Raw genomic sequence first — 13,851 nt, forward strand, 5'->3', positions numbered from 1 at the left:
GTACCCGGCTACGGAGAGCCGGATGATACAGACCCGGTGAAGACCGGATGAGGAGTACCCGGCTACGGAGAGCCGAATGTTACAGACCCGGTGAAGACCGGATGAGGAGTACCCGACTACGGAGAGCCGGATGGTGCAGACCCGGTATGAACCGGATGAAGAGACATATTCGTAAATATGTTTCTGAGAGCCCATCGAGGCTATATTTGTAAATAGCCGAAAAGTCATATTATTATAAATATGACTTAGGGCAAACTTTTAGTTGGTTGTTGTCATTTTTTCCTTGTTGGTGCAAGAAGAAGAGAGAGTGCGTAACTGTACAGAGAGAGAGAGAGACGAGGTCGTTGCCTCTGTTGTAACCGCCGCCTGTGTCGAAGATCGTGAGCATGAGGTCGTTGCCTCCGTGAACTCACTGTTTTGTACATTCTTACATAGTGATAGTTTGCAGCCCGTGGGCTGCCGTGGTTTTTCCCCTAGTTTGGGGTTTTCCACGTAAACCTCCTGTGTATCTTTCTCCTCTTTGTGTCGTGTTCTATTTCCCGTTTTCTGTGTATGAAAAGAATCTCGGTTGTGGCCGAGTGTTGGACATAAGGAGCCTTGAGTTCCCGTCATTTTCTTACAGGTAATACTGTGAATATAAAAGGGCTACAATGGCCATGGTTAGACGAGCAAGTTGTGGATTGTCAATTTGCTGATGATACAACCTTGTATTTGCAAGGTTCTAGCGACAATCTTTCTAGAGTACAACATGCTATCGATACATTTTGCTATGCTTCGGGAACTATTCTTAATTGGAAAAAATCGGTGGGGTTCTGGGTAGGTAACACAGTAAAACCTTTGTGGTGCCCACAAGAAGGGTTTCAATGGATTCCACATGGGAAACCTATAAGATACTTGGGGTGCCAGGTAGGTATTAATATTTCGCTGGAAGATCATGTAGCTCCTTTGTTGCTTGCTATAAGGAAGAAATTGTTATATTGGAATACTGCTAAATTGTCATTGGCAGGAAGGGTTGTCATCGCCAATCAAGTATTGTTGGCGTCCATGTGGTACATTTTATCGGCTTGGTTGTGCTCACATTTTGCTTTATCGCAAGTACAAAGGCTTATTAGGAATTTTCTTTGGGGATCTAAAGATTGTTCTTATGTGAGAGCCAAGGTATCTTGGAAAGTTATTACAACTCCAAAGGACGAAGGTGATCTTGGTTTGATTGACCCTCTTTTACAATGTAAGGCTTTAGTGGGGAAATTTATTATAAGAGGTTTGTTGCCTGGTGGGGAGCCTTGGAAAAAAATCTTAAGGCAAAGAATGGTTAAAGTTGTGCCTTCTACCAGTGACAATTGGAAAGATAGTATTAGATGGTGGTTTTTAAGAGATTTTAACCAGTCCATTGATATTTTTCGCCAAGATAAGTTTTTGCGGGGTATCATGAAGGCATGGAGATGCATGCAACCCATGGTAAAACTTATGTGAATTACAATTGTGATATTGTACCTCATTTTTCATATCCATCACCCGTGATTTTTGATAACTACAAAACTCAAACACTTGTAAAGCTTGTGATAGTGTCTTTTGAATATCCAACAACACATCATCAAATGGAGTTTTTACCAACAATGCATTACATCTGTCTAGAAAGTGTTGTATCAAACTCCTCTTTTGTTTACATATGGATGCTTGATAAATTCCATAATATCATGTAAATCATTGAATATTGGAAAGACAAATATCCCATGACGAAACACTGCGGACATTGACTTGTCTTGTAAACTCCCCCACCAATTGTCCCATAATATGTTTAAACTTATCATGTCCAAGAAAAGATGAATTAAATCTCAATGCTTGTCTTCCCAATAAAATTCTAAACCCGTCCACATTTTGATGTGCGCATTCCAAAACAACTAGGAAGTGATCTAATGATCCAATTCCCCTATACACTTGCATAGTCAAAAACTTTGGCAAGAATGTGTCATCATGCATAATATAAATACGATCCAATGTACTCCACGTTGATCTATATTGTGTTGATTGGAACGTATAACCAACATCATTTCCACTGACCCAAGTCCATGCATCATACCTTAAGACCTTCATTATAAACAAATCCCATGCCTCTAGTTTGGGACCATCCATTAGGCCATGCATCAAAGTAGATTGGCCCACCTCAGAACACATATTAAAATACCCTAACAAAAAACTTGATCTTCCATGATGTAAAACTTGATTTAACATCTCCAAAAATCCATACATTGCCTTGCAACATTTGATCCATAAATACCAACCACCCAAATCTGTTTCCCTTCATACTTAACTTTGAACCACTTACATCTCTTTGAACCACTATTGGTTGCAAACTATCCCTTACAACAAGCATTACATCGGAATAAGTCCCTCCATTGACTCCAGTATAAAAAACATAATATTGCTTATGATGAAAAAAAGACCCAAACTTAGCATGCTCCTTATGTTCTGCTGCACATAATATATCCCATTACTAAAAATACTTTTCCACATACCATATTGACTAGATGGAGAACAAATTCCCCTTACATTCCATGTGACTATCTTCATCACTCACTACTTATGTTTCATCTTGGCCTATTCCTATTCCCGTTGTGCCAATATCTTTGGTATATCACCAAAATAATCACTTAAAACTACAAACGCATTTTGCACAAATGGTCGTTGATTATTGGCGGAAACCATTGTCCCCAATGAATTATTTATTTTCCAATTTTGTTTCTATAATGGTAGATTGATTTTACCGTTCTTATCAAACCTAATATTGAATGGTTTGGTCCCTTGATTAGATTGTCTATACTGTGACCCTTGCCACGATTTTGGCTTTCCTTTCAAGTCGTCATAATTATGTGCATGTGATAACCCCATAGGATTACTAGAGGAACTACCCCTCTCTTGCCCATGATGTTCATACACTTTGTCTTTTTTGTACCTTGGATGATTGACCTTAGAGGCCACCTTAATCCAAGATCCATCCTCATCCCTTAAATATTGTCTTCTTTCTTCAATATCTTTTTCTTTATAATCCAAAATAACACCCTTACCTTTTTCCACATTTGCCTCCTTACTTTTCAACATCTCGTTATCATTCAATATATACTCTGGCATTAACACATCACCATGGGATTATTAGTCACCTCCACTACCTGATTTTTTTGACATTTTGCCATGAAGTGGCCCAAACCACCACATCGGAAGCAATGACCGGCAAATGATCCCCAATGTAATTGGCAATGGAATAACCTCATCTCTTCAGTTTTTATGTTTACCCACAAAGGTCTCTTTTTAGTTGTATTCCATAACATACATAACCTATATCTATTATATGCTTTGGCATTTGGGGCTACTATCACCTTTCCCAATTGTTCCATTGTACCCTAAACTATAGGCCATAAAAAAGAAAATTTACACTCTACTTCCACCCATATTAGATACTCTTGTTTCAAAATTTCCTGAAACTTAGCCAGTGGTCTCCAAGGGACAATATAGACTAAATTATTATTATAAAATACTAGCAGGCATGATAACAATCTATCTCGTTGTTCTTCAGTGCAAAAAATGACCTCAAAAAAACCTCTTGGACCTTTATACACATCTTCCACACTATTTCTACCTACCATTGCATTTAGCCATTGTGGCAACCAATGTACCAAAGTATTTTTCTCCCAACACATGTGCATATGATGGTTTTGGTATCATATCCATATCCACCACATGCGTATTATTACTATCAAACTTTTGTTTCTTTAGAATAACCTCATCATCTCCTTCTCCTCTCTCGCACCGTTTTTGTCTCTCATTGACATCTTCATCCATCCCTTCCATAATACTATGCCCCAACTAGAATGAAAAGGAAACTAATATGAGGATAATTAACCCGGAATAGAGAATATGACATTTGAAATTGTTGTCGAAGAAGAATGTTTCTGTAGAACTTGCCCAATTATGTTGATGTAGCCTCTTCTTCTTCTATTTATGTGACTTATCTGTCTCTGTCTCTATCTTTCTCCCTCCTTTGTCTCCTTCCTTTTCATCTACTTCAAAAAAGGAGAAGGAACGATGGGTATCTCTATCTCTTCTTCTCTGTTTTGTTGGTAGCCTCTCTGGTACTAAAGATGACAATAACAGCGCCTAGGCCTCCCTCTCCCTCTCTCTCTGGGAGAGCTTTACATTGTATGATGGTTGATGGGCTACCATGTCCTTGATGTGGACATATGTGATGTATTTGATTATGAAATGTTTTAAATACTTGATCTCACATCACACTTTGCATGTAAGATCAATGCCTTATAACTAGATAACTTTGAATGGGTAAGGCATGCCTACAAGTTGTTATGAGGATAATTTCTCTTCTTGCAAGGGAAGCAATGGAAATGACAATTTGGTAATACGCAGCCACTCTCTATTATCTTATTGACAAGAGTAATGATCATGAGAGACATTATATAATGTCCATTAGAGATCAAATTGATCAATAGGATTAGGATTAGACCATGTAGAGTGTTGAACATCAACTCTCTCAATTTTATGACTTTGATGCTATAATGCAAACCAACACTAGAGGAGGCACAACAATGATCATGTAAGATTTTTGTAGTTTGAGTTGACCATATTACTTGTAATGGTTTATAGGCTTTGATATTGAAGTGTATCGAATCAACGATTGAAATGCAAGGAAGCATCAAATAAACCATTTGGTGTACATGTGAAAACAACACCTCTAGATTTGCTTGCTTTGATGAAATTGGCCCACAAGTGTGTCCACATGTCATCTACATTGGAAATGAGACATTAGATCCAATTATTTAATAATTAGCAATATCAAAAAAGGTGTGAACATGAGGAATTTTGTTGGTAGGAAGGGTGCACTTTTCCATATGAGCATTCAATAATATAGGTATGAGATTTCTAACTAGGGAATGACCACTCACCATTAGTATACCGTTAATACTCTAAGATATTAAATCTAATAAGAGAGATGATAATGATATTCGAAGATAATATCATCACAAGGATCCCTTATGTAGATATTGGATAGGGTGAGTTTCAATTGTTTAAGGTTTAGTATTCATGCATGTACACGTTTTTCCATTCAAGAGCCCACACTTAACACCCTTCAAGGCCGACATCTCCATACCTTTCTTTGCACTTACCCTAATATGTCCCACTATGCTTATAAAACCTCACATTTTAAAGTCTTGATGGGCTAAAGCATAGGGAAAAAGTTGGACGGTTTTTAAAATATATAATGATAGTTCGTACGTTAGAGAATATAGGACTAGGTTGATGCCAACACCATAATGTGTATCCATAGACAAAAATGTAACCAATGACAAGTATGGAGAAAATGAGGACGGAGAATCACTACATACAATATATGTTTAGGACAACAAGTTTCTTTGTAGCAAGTATGGAAAATCGTCGTATCACTAAATAATGTGTGTTGGCTGCTACTAGAGAAATTAGTGTTGGGTTGACCAAATCTGTCTTGGAAAGCGTGAATTCTTGTATTGTCACACGACACTATCGAACCAAAGTTCCTAGACATGACTTCCACAGAAACTAGTTAATCGAAAATGTGGTATGCTTTTGGGCTCTCAATGCACTAGAATGAAAAAAAGAATCAATATACTAGCAAATCTCCTTCTACACTTTGCGTTATAGATTAATACACAAACTTTTTTCTATATTTTTTTTCACTATTACCGCCGAGCACTCTATTGCATCCCAACAACCCGATCGAGTGTGTTGTTTGTATAGGGGAGAAGATAAGGGGTAGGGGCGAAATACTGCTCTAGAAACAAGCGACCAAATGAACTAGAGAGTGATTTTACCAAACTAGACTGATTCCACTAAATTGTCTCATATTTGGATCGAGCTGGATTTGAACCAACATAGGCATCGCCAACAAATTTAGAATTTGTCCCCATTAACCACTCAAGAATTAACCCACAATTTCAAAAATAAAGGGTCATAAAAGTTTTCTTTCTAGGAAAATAACTATTTACTTGGTGAATGGTTCCCTTCCCGGGATATTGATGTCTAAGAGCAAAAGTCAAGGGTTTGAATCCCATTTTCTCTTATCTAAAATACAAGAGTGATACACGTATGTGTTATCAAATAATAAACAAGATTAGTATAATAAGAAGAAGAGGACTGGGGCACCCAAGACAATACATACAAAGATACCTTCATTCACTAAAAACACAACATCATCACAACCAATAGTATCATTCTTGTTCTTCTTCTTGTTGCCGCTAAGGGCATTGGGTAAAATGTGGGCCATGAATCAATATATCTAGTACATGTATACATAGAAACAATTGATGCAAGGATGATAGAGAAAAGAAGATGATCGGGTCCAACAAGTGAGGGTGGACAAAAGAAAAACCCTTCCTCCCTCCCTTTCTCTCTCTATCCAAATCACCTTGACATGGCATTGATCAACCATTGACTTGCCCTGGCTTGTGCTTTAGGGTTAGATATTACCTTGACCCAAACGGAACTTGATACTAGATCATTGACATCGTCATCTTGTTCTTCTTTCCGAGGTTTCTCTTGAAAGGGGCAAGCACATACCAATAGCAGCAACAGGAGACTACAAGGTGTACATATACAATAACAGAGAGAGCGACATAGAGGGACCCAACTCAAGGTGAGTGGTAGACCAACCGATTGGGACTATTTGACCGAACGACCAATTGCGGCTAGTCGATGAGCTAGACCAACTGATTGGGACTATCGGACGGACTGACCGACCAATTGTGGCTAGTTGACCGGCTGACCGATTGTTGAGAGGATGATGAAAAGAAGAAGAGGATTGGGCGACCCAAGAGAGAAAAAGAAAGACTAAATAAAATGAAAACCCTAAAGGACAGTTTGAAAAGAAAGCCTCTCTCTCTCTCTCTTTCTCTATGCCTTCATTCAACATCCTCTCTCTTCATTCACATCCTCTCTCTAGATCATCCCCTTCCTTGCTTCTCCTCCCCGTGCCTCCCTCTGCATTCCCCTTTTTCTGCTCCCTGCTCTCTCGCCATAGCCATAGCAATAGCCATAGCCACATCGTTGCAGTTCATGCTCTCCTGCGTCTCTACGCTTCACCTTACCCGTTCTACTGCTCTATGGATTCCGTTTCCCTGTTCCTGTAAACCCTAACCGTAAACCTAACTCCGATCTGTCGTTATCTTCCCTCGCATTCGCCATAAACCTTAAACCTAACCCCTATTTTCTTCTTCTTCACCATGGTGGCTGTGAAGACTCAGTACAGACTTAGCCGCTCCGATTATGACTGGCGCGCGGCTAAAACTCCTTCAAAACCTGCATCAAAGGGATTTTCGGGCTTCATCTTCGTCTGTGATGAGTCTACTAGACGAGATCTGGGGCGTATGGTCTTCGGTTAGTATTTCGTCTTTCCTTTTGTTCTTATTTTCACGGACTATTTAAGTGAAGACGTGTCTGAACTCCGGCAGTTGTGCTTTCTTTGATCTGCGCTGGCTCAGCTTTTTTCTTTGGTTTAACTTTACCTCGTCATATATAGATCTCAGGTGGATATATGTATGTACACAAATCACGTATCACACAGCGCATATGTCATCATATACAGAGCTCAAAATTATGTACGTATGTATGTACATTCTTCATGAAAACTTTGTCAGATGGGGTATATATGTACATCTTTTCATGTGAGAAGACATTTCCGGTCTAGTTATGTTGTCTTGAATGCTGTAAAAGACAAACGTTTATTCCATATATACCTGAAATCCGACTGAAAACAGCCAGTTGTTGTAAGATTCGGTGATTGCTTGCACAATATCTTATCACATGGGGGGGTGCAGATGTATGTATGCGCATGCTTGCTGCCATTCTTAGATGTATTGTCCTTGTATACATTTTTCTTGTTAAAAAAACACGCGTCTGCATATTAGCAATGCTCATTACATACATAGGTCAAATGATGCGGATGGAAATTCTTAGTAACATATTTAGGCGTGACCCTGTTGTATGGCTTTTCTTCTCTGAAAGCATGTCTTTTAAACACAGTAGCTCATTGTAATCAGAGCACATATGCTTTTATACGAATGCTTCAGAAATTCCTAGATTTGGTGTCCTTGCATGCACATTTCTTGTAAAATCGATATGTCTGCATAGAAGAGTTCGTCATCTGCATTGGTCTTGTAATATGAATATGAATGTGAATGCTTTGTTACTTCTTTAGGCATAGCCTTTCTGTATGATTTTTAATCCAAGAAAGCATGACTGCATAGCATGATAACTCATTACATACGAAGACCAGATGTATATATGTATGTAAATGGCTTGTTCACATCTTTACACGTGTTTTTCACGTAAGAACTTAGAAGACATGTCTATACATATATCATGTGATACTTGTGAATGCTTGTTAACATACTTAGATTTGGTTTCGTCTCATATGTCCACATCCTTACATGTGTTTTCACATAAGAACTTAGAAGACATGTCTATACATATATCATGTGATACTTGTGAATGCTTGTTAACATACTTAGATTTGGTTTCGTCTCATATGTTTTTTCATATAAGAAGATATATCTTGATTGCAGAATAGCTCATTAGAGGTCACATGTATACACATATATCAATACTTGTAGAAATCCATTTCGCTTTGTATAAATTTTCACGTAAGAGGTTTGTTTGTGTAATAGAATAGCTCATCGCATTGCTCTCTTATTATATGAGCAGACATGTCTGTGTAATAGAAAATCTCAGTGCATACAGAGATCAGATATATGTATGCGGAACCATGCTTATTGCCAGCTGAAAACAGATGCATTATGTTTGACCATGGTAATAAGCATAAGACAAAGAAACATGATTTAATTCTGTGAGACTTGGCATAGCAGACAAAAAACTATATGTAAGATTCTTCATAGGGTAGGGAGAACTCCCATATCTTGTTTTGTGCAGAACTAAGAAAGAATGACCAGAATTAATTCAGTGAGCCTAATCTGATTGCCATTTAACTTCATTTATTTTTTAAGTCTAATTTTGTCATGCTATCAGGCCTCCCTGCATCGTTTAGGGATAAGGTACGGGTGATCCGAAGAGGAATGCCTTTGTTTCTTTACAACTTCTCTGAACGGTTGTTGTATGGTGTATTTGAGGTTTGTATAGTCTTTTCTTGATCTTATAGTTTTCTTAAACCTGTAGCTATTAATGGGTTGTAGGAACGTGATCTGACTTTGAAAAAAACTGTGTATTCCATCAGGCGGCAAGTGATGGCGGATTTAACCTTGACCCATATGCATGGGAAGACACTGATTCAAAGTCAGGACGGTCTTCAAATCCAGTTTCGAAATATCCTGCACAGGTGAGCGGTATGGAGTTTTGCTGCTCAAGGAGTTGTATGTATAGGCGTTTCTGACTTTGACTTTTGATGGTGCTCAATGTACAGGTACGAATACGTGTTCGAGCTGAGAGAGATGCACTTGATGAAGAGTCATTTCGATCCATCCTTGATTATGAGGGCCAGGGGTTTAAACTGGATTTGAATGCACGTCAGGTAGAATATGCTATTTTCAAGCTGAGGAAATTCCTAGAGCTGAACTGCTCACTTCCTTGTGTATATTAAGATTCCCATTTTGAAGATACTCACGTGATATTTTTACTAATGCAGGTGCAACAATTGATTCAGCTATTTGACTCTTCTGTACCTGTAGGGAGAAATATCGAAACTCGGAGCCCCTCTGCGGTTGAGTCTAGGGATCCGGAATCACCAGGGGCAGGATATAAATCAGATTCGTATTGTTCAAGTGATTGTTCGAGTAAAGGTGTGAATTCTGGTGAAGATGAGTGGAATGATGAAGCTGTAAATAATAAAATGCAATACCAACCGGAAGATGATCAAGGTGGACTTAGTGAAAGGCTAAACCATATGGATATAGAAGAATCTGAACATAATGACAGGCATTGCCATATTCCCAATACATCTGGTGAAATTGAAGGCACACCCTATTATAATGTACAGTGTGAAGGGCGTTCTCAGAAGTTAGAGTATGCCAATTCTATGTTGAGAAGGCTTCATGACGATGATCCTGCTGTTAACAGTAATAGTTGCTTGCAAACTAGAGGATATCGGCCATTGACAGTAAACAGACAGGATAATGCTGTAACAGTGGGAACAGTGCCGTCTCAAATTCCATTTTGTATGGATAATATGGTGGCTAAATGTCAACGACAAGAGAACCCAAACTTTGCTGCTCGCTCACATAATTCAACAAAATGGAGTGACCAAAAATTTCCTAGGAGCTCCTCAGGACATTTAAGAAAGCAAAGTATTGTGCAAGATAATATCCCTAGGTCAATGGATCACAGTCAACAAATGCCAACTGAGAACTGTCAAATTCAAGAACCTAATTCTTTTCCCAGTCAATTGCCAGTCTCTATGCCTCAAAATGCTGAAGGGCTGACCTTCACACAACCCCAAACGGTGGAGGATGTTCAAGTGTTTCCAGAAAAAAATCAGCATCTTATACAGAATGGTCCCATTGTGTTTGTGCCTTCTCAAGGCCGCGTTTTTGTTGAGGATTTACATTATGAAATCCTGAATTTTGCAAGAAGTACAAGGCCTTCTCAACAAATTCAATGCCATGTTGAAGCTGCCATTGTTTGTGTTAGAGAAGGTGTTAAAAGAGTGTGGCCTGAAGCAAATGTTGAAGTGAGTATCAGTCAAATGCATGCATAATCTGGCCAAGTAGTTTAGCAATCTTTATTTATGAATGGTCAGTTATGACATGGGTATTTGTACATCCTATGCACAAACTACTTAAAACAAAATTCTAACCTGTATTCTTATCTTTAACTTCTTATATATAATATGTTTCCACTAGTCTTTTGTTATATTTGCATTTTTTAAACTTTGGTTTTAAGAGGATCTCATAAAATCCCCACTGTATTCTGTTAGATTTATCATGTGTCTTTATACTTCTGAGAGGTACATGGTAAATTGTCATTTTTTTGATTCCTCATATTCAATTGCAGGGGTGTATGTACACATACGAGATTTGCATACCTGGAATATTTTTGTCTAAATAATAAATGGTCTAAGTAGTTGTTATTTGATGAACAGGTGTTTGGCTCATTTGCGACAGGCTTATGCCTACAGCACAGCGATGTTGATTTAGCTGTCATTGATGCCCCACGGGATACATCTTTAGGAAAACTGACTATGACTCAAGCATCATCTGATCTGGTCCGTAAACTTGCAGAAGCTCTAAGGACGTATGAATGGTGTGAAAGCATCAATCCTTTAGATACGGCTTCAATGCCTGTTCTGAAATGTCTTTGTAGACCCTTTACCACAGCAAATGCTCCATCAATTGCTGTTGACATAACGATTGGAGGTATAAAAAGTAGGAACCCATCTTCTGATCAAGCACCAAGGCCCGGGAAGTTTAGTTCTCGTCACACTGGGGGTGCAGCTCGTGATTATGTGTTGCAGAAGATAAGAGAACTTCCTGCCCTCGCTCCATTGGTATGAAAATATTCAAAGACCTGTATTGGTAATCTTGTTTTGTATGCTATTTTTTTTGTTTTAATTGAATCCTTGATTGTCTACCAGGTTTTGCTACTAAAGTCATTTTTGCATCACAAGGGTCTGAGTAATGTTTACTCTGGTGGCTTGGGTTCCTTCTCTTTGACCCTACTTGTGGCCTTCTATTTGGAGGTATCTGTCAACATTATCTTAAATCAGCTGTCATGTTAATTTCGTTTATTTTGCATTTCTCACTATTTGATCTTATTTCTGTGATATGATAGCGAATCCATGTTCCTAGGGATATTTGTTCAGATGGAGGCAATGGTGATTCACCTACGTCTCTCTTAAAATCATCCCCATTGTCTTGCTCATCAGAGTTTTCGGATGACTCTGATACACCGAGTACAAGTGGAAGATTCGGTGCATTGAGTTCAAGAGAGTCTAATGATCACAGTAGCCATTGTTTGGGTGAACGATACGTGAGACGAGCAGCAGATGCAATTGAAGGTGTATTGTCACATTGGGGTCATGGTAGTTCACCATGCCTCGGGAAGTTACTTCTTGGTTTCCTACACTCCTTTGGTGTTGCACTTGATCTCTCACGTGAGAAGATCGTTCTTAATGTGAGTGTTTCTACTACTGATTGATTATTGGATGATGTTCTATGCTTTACCTTGGTGTCATAATTTTGAAGGGAATTGATGGAAGCCTTGGTGGCATATATAAACGCGAGGATCCTCATATTGCTTTGTGGATTGATGATCCATTGCGGCCAGGGGTAAATATTGGAGCTGGGTCCTATGGTATGGGGCGTGTTCGGGTAAACATTCAATTTTCATTCTGTGCCACGATTTTTTCTAGTTAGTTGTACAGGGTAAAAAGAACCTGACTTTCTCATTATGGTCAATTGGAATTATTTCTGACAGAATGCGTTTAAGGAAATGCTGGACGTCTTAGTTACACCATCAATGTTTGCATCACCACCTCTCCGTTGTGAGGAAAAACATTGCCAGGATTTGGCTTCATTTGCACAACTGCGCAATCTAAGCCAATTGATGAATGATGCCGATGGATGTTAAAAAAATATTTGATGAATGTCATCCAAAGGTTATCTATCCTGGTAACTGGCACAACACCCTTATATCTTCCCTCAATGAAGATGGTTGTTCATATTATTCATATGTACAGAAGGTTGCCCAGTAACCATGGCGACTCCTTGTAGAAAAGTGAGGTCTATCATCATTTCACCTATTCAGAAGAAAATATATGATATGTCCTGTTGCAATAGTGCTCTACAGCCTATTTATAAGCCCTGTAACTCAGAAGTGTTCTGATGTTGACAGTAGGTAACTGAGCTAGAGTGTGGAGAACAAGAAGCTTCCTTGGATTCAGAAACAGTTGGACAGCTCCTCAAGTGTACAGAAATGAAAGAAATGTCTTAATTATGTTTCTAAACCAAAAGCTATTGTGGAGTTTGATTTCTAAGAATGAGAAACATTGCTTAGAATATGGTTCTATCTGATTTATTTTGCATGGAGCCCAGATCATCGTATTGATATTGTTGGGGTTAATAATTTCCTTTGACAATAAACATTTTGCTCAGTTGGTTGGTGGCTGCAGGAGAAAGAGCAGGGAATGTGTAGATGAAAGAAAAAGACAAAAAAAGGTTGTATTTTCTGGGTTAGGGTTTGGTCTTTGCCTAAGGTAGTTTTTATCAAAAGACTCTGTAAATGGTGCCTGTTTGTGCACCTAAAATGTAAGATGCTGGATTTTCATTCTTATATCTCGTTTGCTCTACGAGTAACTTTGTTTATTACAATATATTAGTTTATTAATAGAGTTATTGTAGGAGAGTGGTGTAATGTCTCATGTTCTACTGAATTTGGAAAGCAATTATGGAGTAGAGTAGTACAATGTGCCTGGTTGAATTGATAAATATGCATTGAAGAGGTAATGTGCCCTTACTTTGTTTGCGTTGATGTAAAGATTGAAGTATATTTGAAAATTTATCTCTGCTTATATTCTATGATTCTGTACTGTTCCAAAGGAGAGATGCAGTGTAGGAAAGGTGGTTTTTTAAGACATGTTTGAAAATTGGTATTCAAGTTTATCCTATGATTCTATACTTTATCAAAAAAGAAATGTGATATGTGAAAAGGGAGTTGAGCTCTTATTTGTGAAAAAAACGTCTAGTGTTTTTCTATATATGTTAACATTGGCCTTTATGATTGATGTGGGAAACTTGGAAACACATGGTTTGTATGCAATTATGGGAACTTGTCACTAATATGGTCATCTCCCTATAGGAGAGAATT

General features: G+C 38.3%; 1 protein-coding gene across 1 annotated transcript; it reads left to right on the forward strand.

Annotated features, from left to right (window-relative positions):
- Positions 1 to 6,960: 6,960 nt before the first annotated feature.
- Positions 6,961 to 13,387, forward strand: LOC147861219 (uncharacterized). The gene is made up of 10 exons (XM_087323395.1): positions 6,961 to 7,416; positions 9,064 to 9,164; positions 9,269 to 9,370; positions 9,455 to 9,562; positions 9,677 to 10,717; positions 11,129 to 11,533; positions 11,621 to 11,725; positions 11,818 to 12,159; positions 12,231 to 12,356; positions 12,463 to 13,387. The coding sequence occupies exons 1-10, from the start codon at positions 7,263 to 7,265 to the stop codon at positions 12,613 to 12,615; spliced, it is 2,637 nt and encodes an 878-aa protein (XP_087179521.1). The 5' UTR covers positions 6,961 to 7,262; the 3' UTR covers positions 12,616 to 13,387.
- The last annotated feature ends 464 nt before the right edge of the window (positions 13,388 to 13,851 follow it).

This window comes from Azolla caroliniana, unplaced genomic scaffold (assembly GCF_043228905.1).
Source record: "Azolla caroliniana isolate FFs.n. ecotype wild unplaced genomic scaffold, voAzoCaro1.0.p SCAF_8, whole genome shotgun sequence".
Lineage (NCBI taxonomy): Eukaryota > Viridiplantae > Streptophyta > Polypodiopsida > Salviniales > Salviniaceae > Azolla > Azolla caroliniana.

Coding starts and splice junctions, on each gene's coding strand:
- LOC147861219 (XM_087323395.1), top strand. CDS start 7,263: ATGGTGGCTGTGAAGACTCAGTACAGACTTAGCCGCTCCGATTATGAC. Junction 11,534..11,620: donor TTCCTGCCCTCGCTCCATTG/GTATGAAAATAT, acceptor ATTGTCTACCAG/GTTTTGCTACTAAAGTCATT. Junction 11,726..11,817: donor TTGTGGCCTTCTATTTGGAG/GTATCTGTCAAC, acceptor GTGATATGATAG/CGAATCCATGTTCCTAGGGA.